At 35.4% G+C, this 22,885-nt stretch overlaps 1 protein-coding gene and 4 pseudogenes across 1 annotated transcript; all 5 read right to left on the bottom strand.

The window, feature by feature from the left end:
* Positions 1-343: 343 nt before the first annotated feature.
* LOC120127417 lies at positions 344-17,429 on the bottom strand (annotated as a pseudogene).
* On the bottom strand, positions 5,111-6,092 carry LOC120127419 (ethylene-responsive transcription factor ERF024-like). Its single transcript, XM_039145333.1, has one exon. It carries the CDS (start codon positions 6,075-6,077, stop codon positions 5,220-5,222), a length of 858 nt encoding a protein of 285 aa, XP_039001264.1. The 5' UTR covers positions 6,078-6,092; the 3' UTR covers positions 5,111-5,219.
* On the bottom strand, positions 8,916-9,997 carry LOC120127420 (annotated as a pseudogene).
* LOC120127329 lies at positions 13,562-14,462 on the bottom strand (annotated as a pseudogene).
* Positions 15,867-19,698, bottom strand: LOC120127422 (annotated as a pseudogene).
* Positions 19,699-22,885: the final 3,187 nt, after the last annotated feature.

Genomic DNA, 22,885 nt, shown 5'->3' with positions numbered 1-22,885 from the left:
TTCTCCCAGGCATCCATGGGTAATTTGTCCACTCCTAAAGGCAACGGATATTTCGGATGGCATCCACGAGCTTCCTCTAGACTATCCATTTTTCGACCACAAGGAGGAGCAAGTGCCTCTTCAACATCACGTGGAAATATGCACGTTTTAGCCGGATGTGTGCGTTTTTCCTTGTCTAATATTAACTCCATCTGGGAAAGAATATCACAGTCGACATTACTAACCAGAATTCCAGTAAACACCAGAAAAGTTTGCCTTGAGTTACAAGCAACACTTGCAGAATCTGAAACACATGGACGAAGATGAAACATAAACACGGGAATCTTAAAATTAGAATAATATATATTATAACATTGCCTTGGTTTTCATATCATTATGAACTACTTTGTTTCATACAGACTATGAAACATTGGATTACATGCAAGTAAAGAAGGTGACCAGAAAAAAAATGGGGGGAAATCTCATTGTACAAAAGGTGAGCATTTTTTAGTCTATTTTCGGGTGAACAAACTTTGAAGATTTCCTCTTTCCAACTTCTCCAGTAGCTTCTTGGCACCGGTGATTTCCATCTCCGAAAGCTTCTTGAGAGACCCGATTGCTCCACATGATATCTTGTGCTTTTTGCATTTCTTGCTGGATGAGAGAGATGATAGGCATGAAACTGCGTACTTCTTTGCAGTGTTTTGGGGGCTTGGATCAAGCAACTGTACCAGATTCGGCATACTGATGGCCGATGCAGCGGCTTGTTGTGCACCTAATGATCCAGATTTAAGCACATGAACTAATCGAGTGACATCAGGACTTCTGTTGAACCGAGCCAACCAAATTCCTCAAGGCTGCAACCGGAGATTCTTGGGGCAAAGGACCGTCGAGATATACCAATAGACTTCGAATTCCACCTTCGGAGATGACAAACCTTCTCAGATTCTCATTGCTGGCTGTTAGATTCTGCAAGCACTCTGCAGCGTATTCTTTGGAACCCAACAAAATTTCACAATCGAGGAGATTGATCATGACCTTTATTATTCCTTCCTCGGCTAGTATTTGTTGAACCTCGGGAACAGCTGATATGTTCTTCAACGTACAAGCAGCTGCGGCCTGTGAAACGGAGTCTCCAATATAGCATATTTCGATTAGCGACCAAATCCCACCATGTCTGACAATTGCTCGGGCTGTTTCTTCAGTCATCGATAATCTCTGAAGTGAAATCGTTGCCTTCTCTTTACCGACCGTGCTGCCAGATTTAATGAGCCTAATGAGAGGTGGCAAAACACCTTCTGAAACAAGCCAGCTCTCACAACTCCCAGATTCCGCGAGCGAGCAGATTACAGTCACCGCCTTTTCCCGGATACGATGTGAAGTCGCTGTTAACAGCTGAACAAGAGCAGCGATGTTACTCCGTCCCATAGCCGACAATACACTCTTTTCATCTCCCTTCATGACCTCAACAAGGCTGACAACAGCTTTGTGCTTTGATTCCAAGTGACCGATCTGAAGCTGTGCAAGCAATTCCTTTAGATGGCAACGTGCTGCAGTCCCGGATTCTGACGACGAACCGACAGAAGATAAAGGAAAAGTAGCTTCGCCAAGTACACCAGTCTTGATAAGAAGTCCAATATCACGTAAATTCAGATCCAAATTCCCCGACAACGCATCAAGATCACTCTGCATCTTAAGTTTTCCCTCAAACTTCTCCTTTAGACATAAATCTCCCAATTCAATTGCTCCCTTCAATGTTTTTGATACAGCCTGCAATTGCTCCTCACAAAGAGCATTCTTCGAAAAGAAAGGATGGCTCGACAAATCCAATAAGAGCGTTGGGATCTGCTCCAATTTGGAAATTATCATCTTCCACCTAACCGGGAACCCCTTCACCTCCCTTGCCATAACAAGTGCCATGGCAACAAGCTCTTTAGCATAGGATAGCAATTCCTCAGCCGATCGAGTATCATCCGAAATCCCATTTCCAGTATCTTCTCTCATGATTCAGATATGAATTTAGATATTACTAGAGCTGCATCAAGTGATATTTTTTATCACGCAAAGCTTGTTATTGCAAAACAAGACCCATCCAAAAAGATTGCTCACAAGAGTTATTTCCCTTTATCAAGTGATCATTAAATGCCAACTAAAAAGTAAAAATTAATGATCTCAAGAAACCATGTAATCATCCACACACATTAAAAACCTATAAGTCATTAATTATAGTTTATGAAAATGAAAGAAGTTACTTTTTAACTACTAAAAAAAGATTGCAGCTTAATCAAGCAGCCGTCCATGAATATTTTATCAAAGTACCACAATACCCTTTTGAAAACCAAGTTAAATAGCAACCTTCGTGGATGTTATTCAAGGGGTATATTGGAAAGTAACTGGGAGAATGCAAAAAAAGATCAAAATCCAGTTTGATATTTTTTTAACAATGAAAAGCATGGCATCAGATTTGGGTTGAGATCTTTGATATATATTGACTTAATCTAAACCCAAAGGTCAAGAATTTTCATAGCAATGAAAGCAAAAGCCAGATTCTTAGCTGCATTCCCCTTTAACCCCAAAACTTTTGAGCCATAGAAGAGACTTCCCTTGGAAGAGACCCTATCCAAAGCTGTGTATTTGGAGCAATCCCACAAGTGAGATACGGTTAAGCAAAAATTCATAGCAATCGAGACCAAACTTTTAAAACTCGGATGCTCCAAGATTTTTCCTTTTTTCTCTAGCAAGCAAGCGAGTGTAGTAGCTTAATCCTCAAACTTCCCTTTCCCAGAAAATGCACCTAAGAATCAGCAGCAGACCAATTTTTTTAACTAAAAGAAAGAAAGCCCTTTTCTTTTTACTTCTTGTAGGTATGTAGGTTTTTCAGATTCTGACTTTTTTCTCCGTTAGAGAATAAGTAAATAACATGCGAGTATTTGTTTAACTCTTTCAAGTTGCTGGTGGGGTTTCTAAAGAAAGAGATTGGTGTTCGTTTATTCAGTGTTCAGATATGAGTGTTTAAATGTCGAGCAACTTCTGGGAAATTGTACGGTTCTGATTATTGCTTGCGACAGAGGATTCGACCGTTGTGATTATGTGAAATTTTGAATTTATAGTATTAAAAGAAGAAGAAAGAAGATATTAGTTTGAAGGTAAAATTTGGCTATACAACTTACCTAGGAATAGGGTGCTTAAAATTGAAGGCATACGAATATATCATGGACCGACCAAATATTATGTAGCAGTAAAGGAACACCCAAGGGACATGCGTTTTAAAAATTTATTTCAAATTCGGTTCGCAATATGACATCGGCATAACAAAAGATGTTGAGTAAAACCCAATCAACTGTGTTGGAAATTTCAAAAGATGAATGTGCTCCACAAATCCACCAAGACAGCCTTTTTATCAGAAAGAGATGTAAGGTTCTGTGGATTGTACGTAAAATACTAATGATAAATTATTGCACTTTCTTCATCAGCTTCTTCAATGCATTATAGAAACAACACAACTTTCCTCATATATGTTTTCTCAAGGTAGCAATTAAGTCATTGTTTTAATTAGGGATTAACCTTGATTATGATTGACAAAGCCATCCCAGTATATTTTTGTGAAAAAATCCCGACAGAAACAACACAACATGCTGTTAATTTGTCCTTTATGTTGTTTGTTCCATGTTCATTCTCTATTTCATTTCCCCCTGCAAAAATAATGTAAAAATCTTTAGAGGTGTCTTTGGCTTCTCTTTAAGAGGTTCGCGAAAAAGATTATTATAAAGAGAAATAGTTTTTTCTTAGAATTTCATTCTCATGTTTAGTTCACATAAAAAATTGTACTAGGAATACTCGTTTCTCAATAGTAACATGTTTTGGTTAAAATGGTAAGAATGTCATTATCTCCAAATTCTTATGTATTATATAATTCCGATCACTTTGGACAAGAATATAATATTTGTTTCACTTAAAATTATAAACATAATAATAATATATAAATAGTTTGATTTACCAATATTAATAAATTTGAGAATTTAAAAATATTTTATATTTTTAGAGAGAATTTAAAAATATTTTATATTTGTAATATTTAATATATTAAATATTTATAATTATATGGGATGAAAAAATTATAATATTATTGTAAAAATTTGATTATTTAAAATAATATTTAACTTTTAGTTATTAAAAATGGATCTTGTATATTGAAAAATAATATCTTTGTCCACTCAATATCATAATATTTTTTTATTATATTATATTTTATATAAATAAGTATGATACTTACAAATATTATTTAAAAATATAAATTTAATATACTAATATATTAATTATATATTAATTTTTTTTTTCTAAAAAGTCATATAGTATAACGATTAAAATATTTTTATAAATTTTATTTCAAATATTTATAATTTAATATTAAAATTTAACTTTTAAAAAAACTTATATGACAAGGATAATTTGTAAAATATGCATCCAACTAATCTTATATTCCTCCAACCAAACACTGTAATATTACATTCCTCCTAAACAAACCAAACGATGCAATACAACATTCTCATAGTAATGTTACATTTCAGTAATGTTATTTCTAAAAATAATCTTATATTCCGTGAATCAAACGTCCCTTAATGTCGAGGGATAAAATGTTTGTGGTGTTTCACACAATAATATCAAATTTTATATAAATATATTATAATTTTTTAGATTCAAAAATCATTTGATTTAATTCTACAAATTCTGATTCAATTCACTTGATAAAGCTATAAAATAGAGAGAGAGAAATTAAAAGCATGCGGGTATAGTTTCAAATCCCAAAAGCATTGTGCACTTCACATATATATATATATATATATATATCCAGCGAAGCATTTACTTTTTGTTTGTTTTTACAAAGAGACCCAAGTTCAACATGTGTTCTTTATCTTATCAATTTTGAATATAATTACACATCAATATATTTAGTTAATAATATTAACCAAAAGTGTTCACTGTGTAAAAACATGAGGAAAAACTTTCATTGCAAACTGGATTTATTACAAGAGATGTTATGATTGTTCTGGTACAGTGCCATTTAACAACAGGGTTCGGCTGGCCTTACTGCCTTAGGCCCTATCAGCTCCTTTCTGGTATAATGTATTTGCTTCTTTTGCATGATCCATGTCGTTTCTTTCTTTCTTTCTTTCTTTTTGGAACTATACATACATGTTCTATATCACTGAAAACAACAACGACGACAAGTAATTAAGCTTTTAGTTATGGTTTGACCCACTAAAAGTTGGAGGAACCACAACAGAAGAAGAGACCTTGAACCTCTTACTCCTCGAACCATGACCATCCTCATCGATCAATCTCGGACCAATATTATTAATGTCGGGGCTATCGACCCACCCCATCATTTCATCTGCAAATCCATGGTGATCACGACCGAAGCTCACTTCACCGATATCCGACCCGTCCGAATCAAACCCATGTTGCCGGAATCCGATCCATTCGTTGCTACAATCCGAAACGCTAGAGCTGTCCCAGGACAAGGGTGGCGGCGGTTGTGGCGGCGCATCACCCACGTGTGGCACAATGATGCTCGGTTGCACCACTTTTTGAATATTCTTCATATCAACACCCGTGTTCTGGTAATGATAGTTTCTGAAGTTGAATATGCTAGCGAAAGTGAAGTGGTCACTCACTCTACTTTTCGTCGACTTGTTCTCCCTGTTCCTAGCCATGATACTCTGTAGGTTTTTGCTCAGTTTAGCCTTCAAGGAAGAGAAGCTAAGCCCATGCTGCTGGACATTATTACAAGGAGAGGAGCCGGAAACCGGCTGTTTCAAACCGTGGTTAACCGATGCGAAATTGGTTCGAGCATTTTCCCCACGGAGAGCACGAGCCGCTTCATCGTAAGCACGGGCAGCTTCTTCAGGAGTATCGTAAGTCCCTAGCCAGAGTCTCACACGCTGTGACGAATCCTTGATCTCCGCCACCCATCGTCCCGACGGTCTTTGCCTGACACCAACAAACCTTCGAGCCATTGATTTGGTTGGTTGAGGCATGGTGTTGTCTGTGTTGGTGATGACAGTGGTTGTCTTGGCGGTCTCATCAGATCCTGCCATTAACACTAAAACTTGAACAAGTTTCAATTGTTAGTCCTCAACGAGAGGCTGGTTAAATCCGCCACTATATGTACATATATATAATAAGGTGGCTCAAAAATAGTGATGTCATCGTAAAGTATATACCCCCATTATTAGTTTTCTTCCTTGTTTATTTTTTTTTAAAAATCCAAATGCTTGCCATATGTGCTTGCCAATTGCTTTCGGCTTCGCATAAAGATGCCCTAAGTTCAACTTGCTGGCAATTCCGTTTACATCATATTACAAAAGGTGGAATTATAATTTTGATATACTAAAATTTGGGATTTTGTCCCTCTAATTTAAGTTTACATCATTCAGTACTCCTACTTTTATTATTCAATTAGTTAGCTCTAAATTATTTTTAAGTGGCGATAATTATTCTTGTCAAAGTTGTGTGATCTTTTTAAAAGCGTCTTTTAAATTATTTTTCTAAAATTCCTTATTAAGAGAGTTATATCGTCGATCTTTAGTCAAACAAATATCATCTAATTTATAAAACTCTTATTATTATCACCTTTAAATATTCAATTTGACATAGTAGAAGGACTAATACCGTAATATATATTTATTTTCCATTGCCTCAAAGTATTGATTAGCATAAACAAATTCCATGTTTTGACGTTTTTATAATTAAAAAAAATTAATATAAGCCGTGAATGAACTGAAAGTAAAACAGATTAAAGATAGGAAATTACATAAGAAAAGTGACAAGAAACAGAGGGCGGTCCTATATTAAAAAAAATCGTGGGGAAAGTTGAGCTTAATTAATAGTGACGTGGAGGCTAACCGATGGCATTTAGCACTTGGTAATAGAATGATTAGTGGGGCCTGACCCTTCCAGGCCATAGCAACGTACCGTGTCCTTTGTGTTGGTTGTATTTTGGGTCACCAGAATTTGCTTTCCGATTACGTGCTTAAAACATTAATTAATCTCAATAACCTTCCGTCTTAATCTCGCAACTTGGATTAAGACTATAGTCATCCAAACGCGGCCTTAGAGTCCTTTAAACTTCATTCCTCAGAGGAAGGAGGTAGCGAGATTTGTCTCTTAGCACGTGGATTCTTGCACATCACGACACATGTGGAATGAAACGTGGCGTTTCCCGCGTGTGCTTCCCTCCACTTTCGGCCATTGGGTTTTGCCTTTCTTCAGACAAGAGATAGTTGACAATTATTACAGTTTCAAATCTAAATGTTTTTAATTACCGTAATTATTTTAGGTTATAATCCATGGAATCCAAAGTTTTTGTTAATGCACGGTTAACCTTAAACTACATTAGAAAATGTATTTTTGTCTGTTTTCCACCGTTGGTTAGCGTAATTAGAACTTTGAATTGAATATCTCTCGATGAAATCAACGCAAACTTCTTCTAATTAAGGAAAACTTGTTATTAGATACACCGTATAAAGTTTAGATCTTTAATTTTCTTTATTCTACTGGATTAAATAATTACTGTGTATATTTAAATGGTTTTGCGTTATCAATTTTTTCATAGGGTTAAGTAGAAAGCAACGCATAATCGGTTAGATGGTTTTACATTATCAATTTTCCATAGGGTTAATGAGTTTTGAAGACAGCGGCTCCTACCGTCGTAACAACGACTATTGTAAATAATATACTCTCAATTGACATTTTAACAAATCAATAGGAAAATGATTGAATCCACACAAAGTTAATTTAAATTAATACAAACTTAATTTAAAATTATTTATTCAAAACTTTATGTCTTTCATATTTTGAAGTAAATAATATTATTATAAAAATATCTTTTATATTTAGTATATTTTTAAAGTCATTAAAATTTAGGATAAATAATAATAATATTAATAATATCATTAAACTTTTAAGAAACTTTCACATTTGTTACAAAATAAAATAAAAAATCCATAGGAGTTAAAGAAAAACTTCTATTCCAGTTAGACTATTAAACCATTAATGATACTTGATGTTGTATGTTAAAAAACTCTATAAGAAAATTAATAATTGTAGCTCCTCATCGTTGTTTTCGTGCCATGTCTAATCAAAAAAGATCACTACACTCTTAATATTCTTCTTTTTCTTTCACTCGATTCAAATTCATCGGAAAACTTTTAAATTTTTTCAATTCATAATCAAAACTAAAAGGTAAAACTTTCTAATATGTCACTAGAAATGATTAAATCAGCTTAAAATTAAATTATGTTAATTTTCTGGCTAAACAAAAAAAAATCATCGTTGGGATTGAACGACAATCGTTTTGTTCATCCAAAATTTAGCCTTTACACGACTGAGAATTTGGGACCTTAGGGCGTTTTGTGGAAGAAGATTTTAATGTGTCTTAACAAAAACTAACGATAATTGGTCGTAACGAAAACAAATTAAAAATTTAATGCTAGTTTTAAAAGTTCACTGATCAAATTAAAATTATCTTAAAAGTTTAGTGACCATTTATAAACTTTATCCTAAAATCTAAGTCAACCCACAAATTTATTTCTTTATCATTGCTTGCAAATACAAGACTGGCCGCTTCAAAATCTTGCTAAACTCTTTAATTATTATATTTCTTAATGAAGTACAAGCTAATGCAATAATTAAAGGAAGAGCTCAACCATAACACCCACTTGGGCCTGGTAATGGCAGGTTTATAGAAGTCTAGTCAAAACCATCTGCCCAGCACATATTTAACAAAATCTCATCAACTTTAATTCCAACATAATTCTAATATGAAAATGTAATTCAAAATCATATGAATAGATGATTTGATTCGAAAATTTGAATAATTCAAAAAGATCCATTTAAAATTTATGTACAAACAAAGTTTACAGATGAATCCCAGCAGCCACCTTTGTTGCTTCCTTTGCCCCTAATAAACTATCACGTATTCATTTCCGAATTCGTATAAGACGAATCAGGATGGTCTCGGTTGTCGGTGGGGTTCAGCATGGAACTTTGAGGGCCTGGAAATGGTAGAAGCCACTGCCGAGTATGATCAGGGGAGGGAGGTCTCATGGCTGTTCATCCTAAATGTTGCTGCTCTCATTCGTTTTGCTTCAGAAATGTCCAACAATGGTAAACGGCAGACCGGACATGTCGATTGTTTCCTTAGCCATAAGTCGATGCAAGAAAGGTGAAAATTGTGGTCGCATTTGGGCATGATTCCCAACACTTCTTTCTCTTGGTACTCACCCAAGCATATGGAGCATCTGCATGCAAACCAAATGTGGTATATACCTTATTGTCAAAAAAAGGTGATTGCTTATAAGGACTCTAAACTTACTGTGTGTATTCAATAGAATTGAACTCTTCACTGTTGAACTTCAATGTGGGAATTGCATCAACTAAAACTGGTTCAAGCCCTGGAATCTGCTCTCCTGGCTGCCAACAAATTTTGGAAAGGTTAAAAACCCAAAGTTCAAATCAAACATCTGATCTGATAATTTGCAGATTTTTGAGAATGAAATGTACCTGTTCAAGATCAATCCCGGACTGGGTCTGAAGCCTTGACCTTGGGATCCTCCCACAGATGATTCTTGTACAAACGAACACAATAAAAGTGGCACTCATTCCAAAAGCAATGACAGTTGAGATCAAGTTTATGCCTGGACCCATCTCCTTTTTACCAGCCCTGTTTCTTGGATCAGCTACAGAAATAACCAAAGCAAGATGTGAAAAACAAAGGGAACACCCTCGGATTCCTATAACAACAAAGACCTAAGCAGAGGAATTAACAAAGACCCAGATGAGGATTTTAATGGAAAAGGCATGTTGGGAGGCAAAACAGAGGGGAAAATGATCAGTTTCCAAGCACAAAACAAACCTGCCACAGGGAAATTATAGGGATTTGGGTGGACTCAAAGAGATTGAGGGGATGAGTTGTAGAAGGGAGGAGAGTTGCTTCTCCTTCTTATTTCATCTTTGGAATTTCAATCAAGGGCTCCACTTTGTAACCCCCTGTTCTTATATCGGACGGTTGACACGGTAGCTGGTAATCAGTTTTGGCAGCAAAATTCCAAGAGAATCAATGATAAAAATGAAAGGTTTGATATATATATATAAACCTTTATTTATTTAGATTCCTTTATAAGTGATCATCTCCGCTTTACATCTGTCTTAATATGGAATATATATTTAATCTTAGTCTTTGCTACTTTTGGATAAGCCTAGTCTAAGGTTCGACAGATTGTTTTTAGGATAAATTATGGTTTAATATCTAAATTATCAGTTTTGATTTATTTTAGTACTCCGTCATTAAAAATTTAACGAACGGGCGCATCTATAGTTTTCGGTTGTTGCATCTATCGACCGTTGAAGTACAAACTTTTCAACCCACACCTTTTCGACCTCTGAATGTGATTTCGACATCTGTTTCACTGAAAAATACCTTAATCTCCCAAAAACAATGATGATTCTGGCTTCATCATCCTTTGATCTTCGTCGTCAACCGTCTGATGGGCTTGAAACTAGACTATGTCGGTCGATTCGTTATTCTCTTGTGATCCACCAGAACTATGTCTCGTCGGCTCATCCATTAAGTTTTTAACGGTGGAGTACTAAAATAAAATAAAAACTAAATGTTAGGTATGATTTTTAAAAAATTAAAAGTTTAGATATTAAAATAAATCAATACCGATGGTTTATAGTGTATCATTGTTTTTATTATGAATTATAATAAACAATTAATAAAATAAAAAATTGTTTAAAAATATGAGGAGAAAAATTACGTATTTAGAAGAAAAAAAATTATGACCGGCGAAAATATTATAAAAAGCAGCGTAATGTTATTTTTAAAAATTGTATTTGAAAAATGTTTTTATATTACTTAATTTAAGTTTTTAATATCATCGTACAAAAAATATTTTCTTTTGACAATAATTTTTTTTTCTTTTTTTAAATTTATTATCTTAATTTTATATTTTATTCAATTTAATTCTCTAATAAAATCTCTTTATAGATATTTTTCTTGTTAATGCCTTTATTTCTTTATCTTGTCCTCAAATTTCTTTCTTTGAAACAGATAAAGAAATGTAAGGTGCATGCATAGTATAAAATCAGAAGAATCTTTTAAGTTGAAATAAATCAATACATGACATTATAAATAATTATAATTATAATTTAATTTAAATAAAATTATTTGATTTTACTTGATTCTATTTGAAAGTATTTAGATAAATTTAAATCTCAATCAATTCAATTCGATTTCGATCCAATACTTGCTCTTACACGTATCATAATGTAAAGACTCCGCCTCTACATTCTTAACGTCACAAATACATATTTTTCTTTTAATTTAAAAATTTCACCAAATAAATGATATTATAAATTCTTAAATTAAATGAAATTGCATTCAGAACCTATATCAACAACTTACTTAGAAGTTAATAGCTCAAGTGCTAATATTGTTGTTTGTTCTAAAAAGGATACCATTTTTTATATTACACATGCTTACCTTGCTCAACACGCCCACTTTCTTCATTTCATTAATATCCACCACACGTCACACGTTGCAATTATTTTATCCAATTGCTCTTAGTCATTTAATAAATAACATGCATGATGACTTGTCTATATTTTTAAACTTATTCACAGGGCAAGTTTTTTTTAAGAGGATATATGATTAAGAGTTGACTTTTCTTTCATCAAATTCTCTTATTCTTCATTATTAGGAATTTATAAATTGAGAAATAATGAATATATATGATTAATATAAAAATAAGTACCTAAATTATGTCTATTTTCCTATTTAGGTGCCTATTTTTTTAAAAAAAATCAATTTAGGTACTTAGCGTTTTCATTATTATCATTTAGGTGCCTACACTGTAACACCTGTTAGAAAATTTAATTAAAAATAAATCAACCAATCAATACTTGACATGTGGCTTGATTTTTTGTTTTCTTTAATTTTTTAAATAAAATTTATAAAATAAACCCCCCGATTTTTACTATTTTTCATAAAATATCCCAAGACCTTTAATTTTGACACTAACCACTACCACCATTGATGATCACCCACTGGCCACTAGCCCGCCGAGCGCTCACCCACCAATTGGGATAGACGAGTGTCGAATTTAGGAGTTTTTCGAATGGTTCTGCTTCTCTTGTGGTTATACTTGTACTCGTTGATGTGTTGTTTTGTGGTGGTTTGGTGATATTTTTGTTTTGTGGTTTTGTTGTTGTGATCTTTGTTCTCTGTTGATGGTGTTCTGGAACTGTGCTGTTTGGGTACCGTTGATGCGTACTGTGGTGTGGGTATTTTCTGCTGTGTACTCCCGTGGTCTTTTCCTTGGGTCTGTTGTGGCCTGATGATGGTCACCGTGGGTTCGTGACTCTCTGTTTGGCTGTGGGTGGCCGTTTGTTCCCGTTGTGGGTTCTGTTGGTTTTTTGGATTCCCCCCGTTGTTGATCTGTGGTGGGGTATTTATACCCCCACCGGTGCTGGTCAGTTTCCGATGATAACGGGGTCGGTTGTTGGCTGGGGATTTCGGGATGGGTCAGTCCCGATCTCCTCGGTCAAAAATCTCGGTGACCGGTGTGTGGTGGCGTTCAGGCTTCTGGTAACTTTGATTTGATCTTGACCGTTGGATTGGGTCAAATCCAACGGTCCAAGATCGACCGCGGCGTGATGGCTCTTTGTGGGTTAAACAAACCCTAACTCCCTTGCTATATTGGCCGTTGATCTCTTTATTGATCCAACGGTCCCCTGTTGTGCGGCGCTGTGACATATACTGGAACCCTAGTTTGACCTCTGGGCTGGATCAGGCCCGTTTGACTGGATTTGAACCCATTTTTGGACCTAAAAAAACAAAATTAAATTAAATTAAATTAATAAAATAAAATAAAATAAAATAATATGATACAAACTATATAATATATATATATTTCAAATTTTTTTAGAAAACTATATACTTTAAAAAAGTTTTCAAAACTATATATTACATAGTTTCCAAAATGTTTTTTAAAATATTATATAAGTTTTCAAAAAAAATGTTTTTAAAACTATATATTATATAATTTTACAAAAAAATGTTTTTAAAACTATATACTATATATGTTTTCAAAAACCATTTGCAAACTATATAATATATACACGTATATGTAAATAAAAAAAATGAACGAAAATGAGTGTCTACATTTTTAAATGCAAATTATTGTACTATCATCTAAAACACTAAAAGGAAAGATTATTATTTGGTTGAATTAAGTTTGTTTAGCTATTTATTGATAGATAATTGGGGAATAACCCCACATGTTACGCATTAGCTAAATGAGATTAGGGTTCCTTTTAAGTATTATTTTTTTTCAAACAAAAAGTAGAGACAAATTTCAACAACTCCTATAAATTAAGAGGTAGAACCAAACATGAATTAAGGTAACATGTATCACGACCGAAAAAAATAAAAAGATTGATATGAAAAGGAAAATTAAATATCATTTAATCAAAATATTTATATAATATATCAATACCTTAAAATTCAATTTATTCATGTTAAATTATGCAAATTTATTAATATAAAGAAAGATATGCTAAAAAAAAAACAAGCAAACCTGGTGAAATCCCAGTTCCTTGGTAAGGGGAACACCAAGCTCCGCCATGCAAGCGTGAATCCGATCATCGGAGCCGTACAATCCGGGGTATCTCTGTATACACCTGTCTTGCATTTTCGAAAGTGTTTTAGCCAAAGGATAGCTGATGGCGAACCCTCCGCCGCCGTACGAGAAATTAATATTCTGCAAATGACTCTCCGACGAACTCCCGATGTAATAAAACTGATTGTGGTCGTATTTAGACAAAACACGAACCAAATTATCGGGCACAAAGAACGTATCATCGTCTCCCATAACGAACCATCTAACATCTTCCATGCCCAGCCTTAGTGTCTCCGATACTATACGGGATATCCTTATGGCAGACCTGTGGCCTTTTGGGTTATTGTATTTGAACTTGGAAGTATCGTCGGAGACCCTTATCGGCGGCAAAAGATGGTCTTCGGTTCCGTTTTTGACACCCTTGTCTAACCAGACGACGCCACGCATTTGCTGAGGCTTCCATCAAAGTTTGATGTAATTTTTCCTTTGATCCCATAACCGAGCCGAAGCTGCAATGCCGAAAACTATATGATGAAGGGTTGTTTTTTGTGAGGAGTTGGGTTTTGGGGATGAAACGGGCGGTGGAGCATTGGCTATGGATTTCTCCCCGGTAACAGCTTTGATTATGTTCGGTTGTTTGTTGGAAGCATTCGAGAAGCTTACTGTGTAGAAGATGCAGAGAATGGAAATCAAAAAGAGGGAAGAAAGTACAAACTTGGGGAAAGTCCAGAAAGCAGTGAAATGGTTTCTCAAGCTTCGTTCCCACGGGAAGTAATCTTTAACCTTTGGATTGTCTTTCATGGTCATGGAGGGTTTACGACCTTGGATTTTCTGGGTGTTGATGACTGAAAATCTAACTCTAGATTCCAAGCTCTAACTCAAGCAAAACATGGATTTTCCATATAAGAAATCTTTGTGCAGAGGAATATTAGAGGGAGAAAGTGAAGAGAGATATTGAAGCTGAGGTAGCAGAGTATTAAAGACAAATGGCAACCCCTTTTCCAATGAAATCCTTTCGTTTTAACTCAAATAGAAGTCATTGAATTCCGCCCAAGTTCATACTCGCTATATAATTTATCGAACTTGGGCTTTTTCTCATCAAGCCACTTAAAAAATCCAAACTCATTTCAACGGTGTACACCTACATCTTGACATGATTGTGGGGCCTAGCCCATGTCATACGCATCAACTTTTTACTGAGGAGATGTTTGTTTATACATTTTAAAATTTAGATGATGTATGTAAATTATTTTTTATTGGTTAGTAAATGTTTTAAATTTTATTTATTATAAATATTAAATATAATAAACAATTTTATTTTTTAAAATAAGTAATATTATGTTTTAATTTATTTGTAAATATTATTACTAAAATATTATTTCTAAAATTCTATAAATAAAAAAATTAAGACTATTATATTTTATTAAAAAAACAATTTTATAAATTATATCAGTTATTTATTAAAATAAAAATATTATTTTATTAATTATATTAATTATTTATTAAAATAAGAATATTATTGTAATATTGAAAATTATAATAATAAAATAAAATTGTTATATTATATTCTAAATATTATTAATAAATATATATTTTATATATTTGATAATTTAACGTTGTTACTTTATGTAATTAGTAAATAAAAATAATTTTATTAATAATTTATTATATATTATTAAAGTAAAAATATAATATCATATATTATTATAGTATAATTTTTATACTATTATAATTCTAAAAGATATAATATCATATTATTGAAATTATTAATAACATATTTTAATAATTAATATTTTTATTAAAATGATATTAAAATAATATATAATAAATATTTTTAAAATGTAAAAAATATGTTAATTAAAAAAATAAATTACGTTAATCATATATTTTTTAATAAATCAAACACTAAAAAAATAAAAAGAAATTTCAAAAAACCAATTATAACCTTGGTTTTCTCGGGTAGAATGACGGGAAGATAAGTTGACCTATATATTGTGGGGCTCCCATAAACATTTCTTGAGATGAATGTGGACTCTTTCTGACATCACAAAACAGACAATCGAGTTTGGCGACTACGAATTTCATGAAAACCTTAAAGCAGCTCCTCAAATACGGGTATTCCTTGAAGTAGGAGTTGAAAAATACTAATTTAGAAACGGGTAGTTTACCCTTAAAAATAAAACGAAAGAGCATTTTGTCTTTCCATCATGCATGATACATCTTTTGATTTGCAGCTCCATTTTCCTTTAGATACTCTACAAATCTGTTGAAATAAGTATCTTGCAAGTCTCTGTTCCCAAAAACTTGAGCTGTTTCTCTTGCTCGGCTTCTGAGCTTCTCTCCTTCCTCCGACACCATTGCCAGCCTCAGAGCCTTGGCTACGTCATCTCTGCAAAACGATCCATCCTCACTTCTCTCGATTTCCACTGCCAAACCCTTGTCCAGGAGTAGCTTCGCATTCAAGGGTTGGTCTATCACTAAAGGTAGCACCACGAGAGTGTGTCCCAACTGGAGCATTTCGATGACAGAACCCCACCCGGAGTGAAACAAAGATCCCCCAATCGAAGGGTGTCCCAATATCTCCCACTTGGGTGCCCAACCAAAGCAGACAATTCCTCTCCCTTGCGTACGCTCTCTAAAACCACAAGGCAACGTATCCACTTCACTAACTGCCCAATCGGGTTTCCTTAGTGTCCATAAAAACGCCAACCCTGACAGTTCCACCCCATAGGCTATCTCCTCTACTTGTTCTTTACTTAGCTTGCACTCGCTCCCAAACCCTATGAACACAACGGAGTTAGCCTTTTGAACATCGAGCCACCCAAATATATCATTGCTTGTTCTTCCTTTGGGCTTCTCTGGTAGTAGCAAACCAACAGGAAACACTTGTTTATGTTTCTCGCTGCCAGAGGTGGGGATAGGACCGCATAATTTACGCGACGGAACAGAGCCTCGGAATATCAATGACCCAAAAAAAATTAGATTTATTACTATTGTTACAATAAAAAAGTAAACAAAGTATTATTGATCAGTGGTAAAAATTTTGGGCAAAAAACCACATAACCCGCAGTCGAATCTTGTTGAAGTCATATGAGAAATACTAATAATTAGTACTATGCTATAACTGTAAAGCTTATCTCATTTTTTTGAGTCTAACTCCACTTTACGAGAAATGAGCTTATTTTCTTCAATTCACTTTATTAAACTTCAATTCACTTTAAGGGCCTATTGTTAAGAATTTAAACATGACCTTCAACGTCCTAACCCCGACCCTGCTCATTGCCAATTATCTTCTCGAATAGGTTCAAGTATTCAGCTTCATATTCAGGGCAAGTACGAACAACAACAGCTTTAGATGCCTGAATAATTTTAGCAACCCTTTCACCATCGCATATACCAGAAGCATTTACTCCAAAAAAAAAAAAAACCTTCATGAATTCCAGTGGCCAAGAATCTAGGATAAGCCAATGGTGAAGGAAAATCAAAGTTGAATATTCAATATTGAAAGCCATAATTGTTGAAGTTTAGTGGCAGTCGGCGGCTAAATGAAGAAAACATGGGCTGCTAATTTATTCAAAATTAGGCAGCCACTTTGTTTGAAATAAAAATAAGGAAAATGTAATTTTAGTCATTGCACTTTAGGGTATTTTCAAAGATTAGTCCCTAAGCTTCAACTATAAATACTCTAGCTCATTTAGCTTTAAAATCATCTCAAACATCCCAAAATCTCAAATCATTTCTTTTTCCCATTACTAGAGAGTTTTCTTGTGAGTAGTGAGTGTTTTTTAAACACCTGTAAATTTTCTCTCTTAGTAAAAGATCTGCAGCAGTCCGGAGACGTAAGCAAATTGGCTGAACTCCGTTATCAATTTCGGGTATTATTTTTCCGCTTTTATTTCGCATTCTCACTAATCTGGTAATAGGAAAATTACTCGTACTCAGTTTATTTCCCAACAACTGGTAATCAGAGCTTTTGGTTGTGAATTTTGTCAGTTTTTCTGCGAAGTTACTATTCACGTGAATAGTAAAAATTTTGTAGGCAATGCGATTTTGTCGACGGAGGTATTCTAATACACTGTGGTTCGCGAAAATTATCAGAAATGATCCAAAGGAAGCCAGATTCGAGTGGGAGCGATGGCTTTGAGAAACGAAGTTGATGAGCTCAAGAGGGAGATTCTCAGATTCAAGGGAGCAATGAGTGAATGAGATGCGCTCAAGACCTTCTTGGAAGGACTTAGACCAGGGGCGATGCTTGGGGAAGAGCAAGGAAATGGCCAGAGACTTTCGAAGGCCATAGCTGCAGCCAGAAAGCTAACTGAGCTTGCAGGTGACAAGCCAAGTTGCGATGTGTCGTCCAAGCCCATGTCCAGAGATAGTGGCAACGATGGGGGAGACCGGGAAAAGGTGCAACAGGGAAATGGTAGAGAAAGCTCTTCGAACGACCATAGTGAGCCAACGACTGTTCGTAGCCAAGGAAAGCCATCGGGAAAGAATGACAAGGCTAAGTCCGGTGTAAAGAAGAAGGAGAGCAAGGAAAATTTGAAATGCTACTTCTGTGATGATCCTCATTTGATTAGAGGATGTCCCGAGAAGCGTCGCCTTACAGCCATCATGAAGAGGATGGAAGAAGGAGAAGTAGCGAGAATTGGCACGGTCGTAAGTGTTAAAGCTACCAAGCCAGGAAAAAGACTTGGTCAGTTTGAGGGGATCAATGCGACTAAGCAAGGATCGAGACGGAACAAGGCAACCGTGGAGAAACTACCCATTTGCAAGGTGGGAAGTAAACTCCAACCTTCGTGTTAGAATGGAGGAGGCAAGAAGAGGCATCGAACTTTATCGTGAGAAAGTGCCGATGCATGATGGCGCAAAGAACTCTAATGACAAGGGTTCAATGCGAGGAGTGTCAGACTTCAGGGAGTAAGAAGGTCTGACGCATATCTAGAATAACAAGACCAGAAATAATGCTGCATCGATCGAGGTGTGAAGACAGATTAAAATCAGTCTTCAAGTTGGAGATTGTTGAATATTCAATATTGGCAGCCATAATTGTTGAAGTTTAGTGGCAGTCGGCGGCTAAAAGAAGAAAACATGGGCTGCTAATTTGTTCAAAATTAGGCAGCCACTTTGTTTGAAATAAAAATGAGGAAAATGCAATTTTAGTCATTGCACTTTAGGGTATTTTCAAATATTAGTCCCTAAGCTTCAATTATAAATACCCTAGCTCATTTAGCTTTAAAACCATCCCAAAATCCCAAATCATTTCTTTCTCCCAATACTAGAGAGTTTTCTTGTGAGTAGTGAGTGTTTTGTAAACACGTATAAATTTTCTTTCTTAGTAAAAGATCTGCAGCAATCCGGAGACGTAAGCAAATTGGCTGAACTCCGTTATCAATTTCGGGTGTTATTTTTCCGATTTTATTTCATATTCTTACTCATATGGTAATAGGGAAATTACTCGTACTCAGTTTATTTCCCAACAATCAAACTACTCAGGAGTCGATGTCCAACTTTCAGGCGAGGACCTCATTTTCTTATTGCCATCAGCACCGGTGACGAATGTTGGAGATACAAAGAAACTTAAAACAGCAGCTGCAAAAACTGAGAAATAAACCAGAGGGATATGGTGTTCCTGTGATATTTCCACCACCCAATAAGGGGTCACATCAGCCAATATCCAATCTGGCTTTTGATCAACGACGAACTGTTTCCCCGGATGTCGAAGCAAATCGTAGGCAATCTTCAGGTATTGGATTTTCTCGGAAGGTATATCCACGGTGGCCTCGAAGCCTTGAGGCAAGAGCTGCTGGTTATCTAAGCTCGGCAATGGAAAGGCCACTAAGTCTACGAGGGCTGATATATTCGATGGAACTTGAGGGAGTCTTTTGATGCTGGCAGGGGTTGAAATGAAGGAGACTTTGATTCCAGCTTTGGCTAACTGTAGAGATAGTTGAAAGAATGGTATCAAATGGCCAAAAGCTAGCCATGGGACAATCACTACATGCAGATTTATAGCCATCTCTCTAACGAAGGTAATCAAGGTTTCTGACGAGACACCAGATGCCAACACCTATATATAAAGGAGGAAATGAATGTCCTAAATTAATAAAATATGTATTTCCTAACATTAGTAAATGTCTTATATAAAACATACACGAATAGCTTTCCTAACGTATCCACCGCCCATTTCCAGAAAAGGATACTTTCTACTATGTGGTGCGGTCGGACACCCTTTCTCCGCAACCGCACCGAGAAAACACATATTCAGGCAATTTGACATCATATATATAAATTAATAACATATATTTTATTACATCTACGGTACTTAATATGTTGATCGGGAATATAGATTGTATTAATGATTATTAGAACTTCTAATAAACAGTTGAGGTTAGTTAGAAGCTGTTAGTGTTGTTTGTAATCGGTTAGTGCAGTTACAACGTTTCTAGAACTGCTGTTAAGCTGGTATAAAGCTATGTACTTGGTTAATGCAAAATGAGAAAAAATATATTCAATGATTCTTGAATTATGAGTATAGTTCAGCTTTCTAAAATGGTATCTTTCGCCAATTTTCCTGGGAAAACATCTTTGATTCTCGCTGCGTAGGAGCTCTCCTCTGTTGCAAACTGGTTCTTGCTGCCATGTTCAACAGTGATGAGTCGTCTCCATTCATGGAGTTCTCCGCAAGAAGTACTAAGGCGTTCTCCAATAAGAAGGTCAACGTGGTCCTGGATGAAACAAATTTTCTCCTTTGGAAGCAACAAGTTTTGTTAACGGTACGTAGCCATCGCCTTGAGCGGTTCTTGATGGGAACAGTAAGGTCTCCGCCTGAAACCGTGATTAGTGATGGTGGTGAAGCTGTGCCGAATGAATTGTATGAGGAGTTTGTGGCACAAGACAGTGCGCTCGCGTCGTGGTTACTCTCCACGATTAGTCCTCAGCTTCTCCCACAATTCGTGGGTGCAGAAACGGCTTCGATGGTCTGGAATACAGTCCTCCAGTTCTTTGGAAATAGGTCCACAACAGCTGTGATCAGCTTACACTATAAGTTGCAGTCTCTCAAGAAAGGAGATGATTCAATGAGAGTGTATATCACACGTGTAAAAGAAGTGTGTGACGCTCTACAGTCGTGTGGCAGCGTTGTTTCTCAAGCTGAACATGTTGCCAGCATATTAAAGGGCCTTCCTCGTGAGTATCAACCATTTGTTGCCGTTATAACCACCACGCGAGAATCCTTGTCCATTGATGTTGTGTACACCATGCTGTTAGATGCAGAAACCCAACTAGCTGGGTTTGGTGATCAAACTGAGACGCTCCCAATGAGTGCGAATATTGCTCAAGGGACAAGCTCGAACAAATCGTCCAATTCTGGCTATTACTATGATCAGAAATCCTCCCGACAGTCGGCCAGTTCTGGTGGTCGCACTGGTGGAAGAGGCAGAGGTCGTGGTCGACACATGCAGTGTCAACTCTGCGGAAAGAATGACCATCTTGTAGATATCTGTTGGCATCGTTTTGACCAAGATTTTCCTGGGGTCACAGCTGGCAGTAAGGATTACTCCAAGGAACAAACTGGAAATGCCTATTATTCCATGTGCGAGACAAAGACCACTGACTGTGAGTATTGTCATACTCGAAACAATGAACCACATGCTGATTCACGTCCTCATGCCCTTGTCTCAACAGCAGCCCGCGAGCGATGGGTGATAGACTCGGGTGCCACTCACCATGTCACACCTGATGGGGCAGTTCTTAGTCATAAAGATGTGCGTTGCTTGCCAGCCTGGGTGTGAAGCAGCGTGAAGAACCAGTGATCTGGTGTGACAACACGAGTGCCATTGCGATGAGCACGAATCCGGTTTATCATGCACAGTCTAAGCACGTAGACATGGATGTCCACTTCATTAGAGAAAAGGTGGCAGCCAAAGCATTGCGTGTTAGTTATGATCCAGCAAACTTTCAGCTGGCAGACGGCCTCACTAAACCCTTAACAAAAACTGCATTTGAAATATTCAGGGCCAAGATGTGCGTGTTACCGTGTTGAAGGAGAAGGAGAAAGTAGAGGGAATATTAGAACTTCTAATAAACAGTTGAGGTTAGTTAGAAGCTGTTAGTGTTGTTTGTAATCGGTTAGTGTAGTTACAACGTTTCTAGAACTGCTGTTAAGCTGGTATAAAGCTATGTACTTGGTTAATGCAAAATGAGAAAAAATATATTCAATGATTCTTGAATTCTGAGTATAGTTCAGCTTTCTAAACATGATAAAAAAATGTCATCTTTAATAATTTTACAATCTTAATATCTTTAATTATTTTTTTATTAATTTGATTTACATATGAATATAACTTCAATAATTTAGGTTGTCTCGTAAATTTAATTTTAAGGAGTATATATTATTATTTGACGTAAATATACTATCCAGATATTTTGTTATTACATATTATATAAACTTTTTAGCAGAGATTTTGTCTGTTGTGATTTGTGCTTTCTGCATTTCCCAATAGTCACTATTTCCAACAACAGTTTCACCGCCTTTCAAATCTTAGTTCCGGTCAGGCGCTAGGGATCGCAAAAAATCATTGTAATATACTTATATATTATTACTTAGGTCTTAATAATAATATAATATATATACTTTAATATATAACAATTAAAAATAATTATATTAAATTTAAATATAATAATTCATACCTTAAAAAAATATTTAACAAAATTTTGACGATTAAATTATGATTTTGCAAAACAAAACAGGTGTCGGCAATCTTTTTGTCAATATTAGTCAAAGTTCTTAATTCTAGAGTTTTATAGAATCATCTGTGAGGGAAACTATTAGGTCAAATCTAGCAGAATCAAAAGCATATATAAAAAATTTCACATAAGTCGTCTAGTTTGCGAAGAAGCAGACAATCTTGAGATTTTCAAAGCCTGGTATGTATATGGTCTGCCTCTGGAATTGGCATAATAATGCATAAATTAATTGCCTCATGGCGGTGGTCAGTTTATGAACCATTCTTTCATACAATAGAACAGTACCAAGAATAGTACCAGTTTCATATGACTACAACGGATACAACCTGTGGATCTTCTCTTAGCATTGAAGCGAGTCAGGGATCATAAAAACACCCAGATCTAACCCAGATCTTGGTTGGCTGTGCTCCGATTTCAGAGGTTTGGATACCAAAATAAGATATCACCCCTGAAAAATGAATGTCTGGGAAAAAGAAATG

The sequence above is a fragment of the Hibiscus syriacus genome, unplaced genomic scaffold, assembly GCF_006381635.1.
Source record: "Hibiscus syriacus cultivar Baekdansim isolate YM2019G1 unplaced genomic scaffold, ASM638163v2 tig00110467_pilon, whole genome shotgun sequence".
In the NCBI taxonomy this organism is placed as follows: domain Eukaryota; kingdom Viridiplantae; phylum Streptophyta; class Magnoliopsida; order Malvales; family Malvaceae; genus Hibiscus; species Hibiscus syriacus.
The sequence above is the reverse complement of the archived record's forward strand: the minus strand, read 5'-3'. Positions and strand labels throughout refer to the sequence as shown.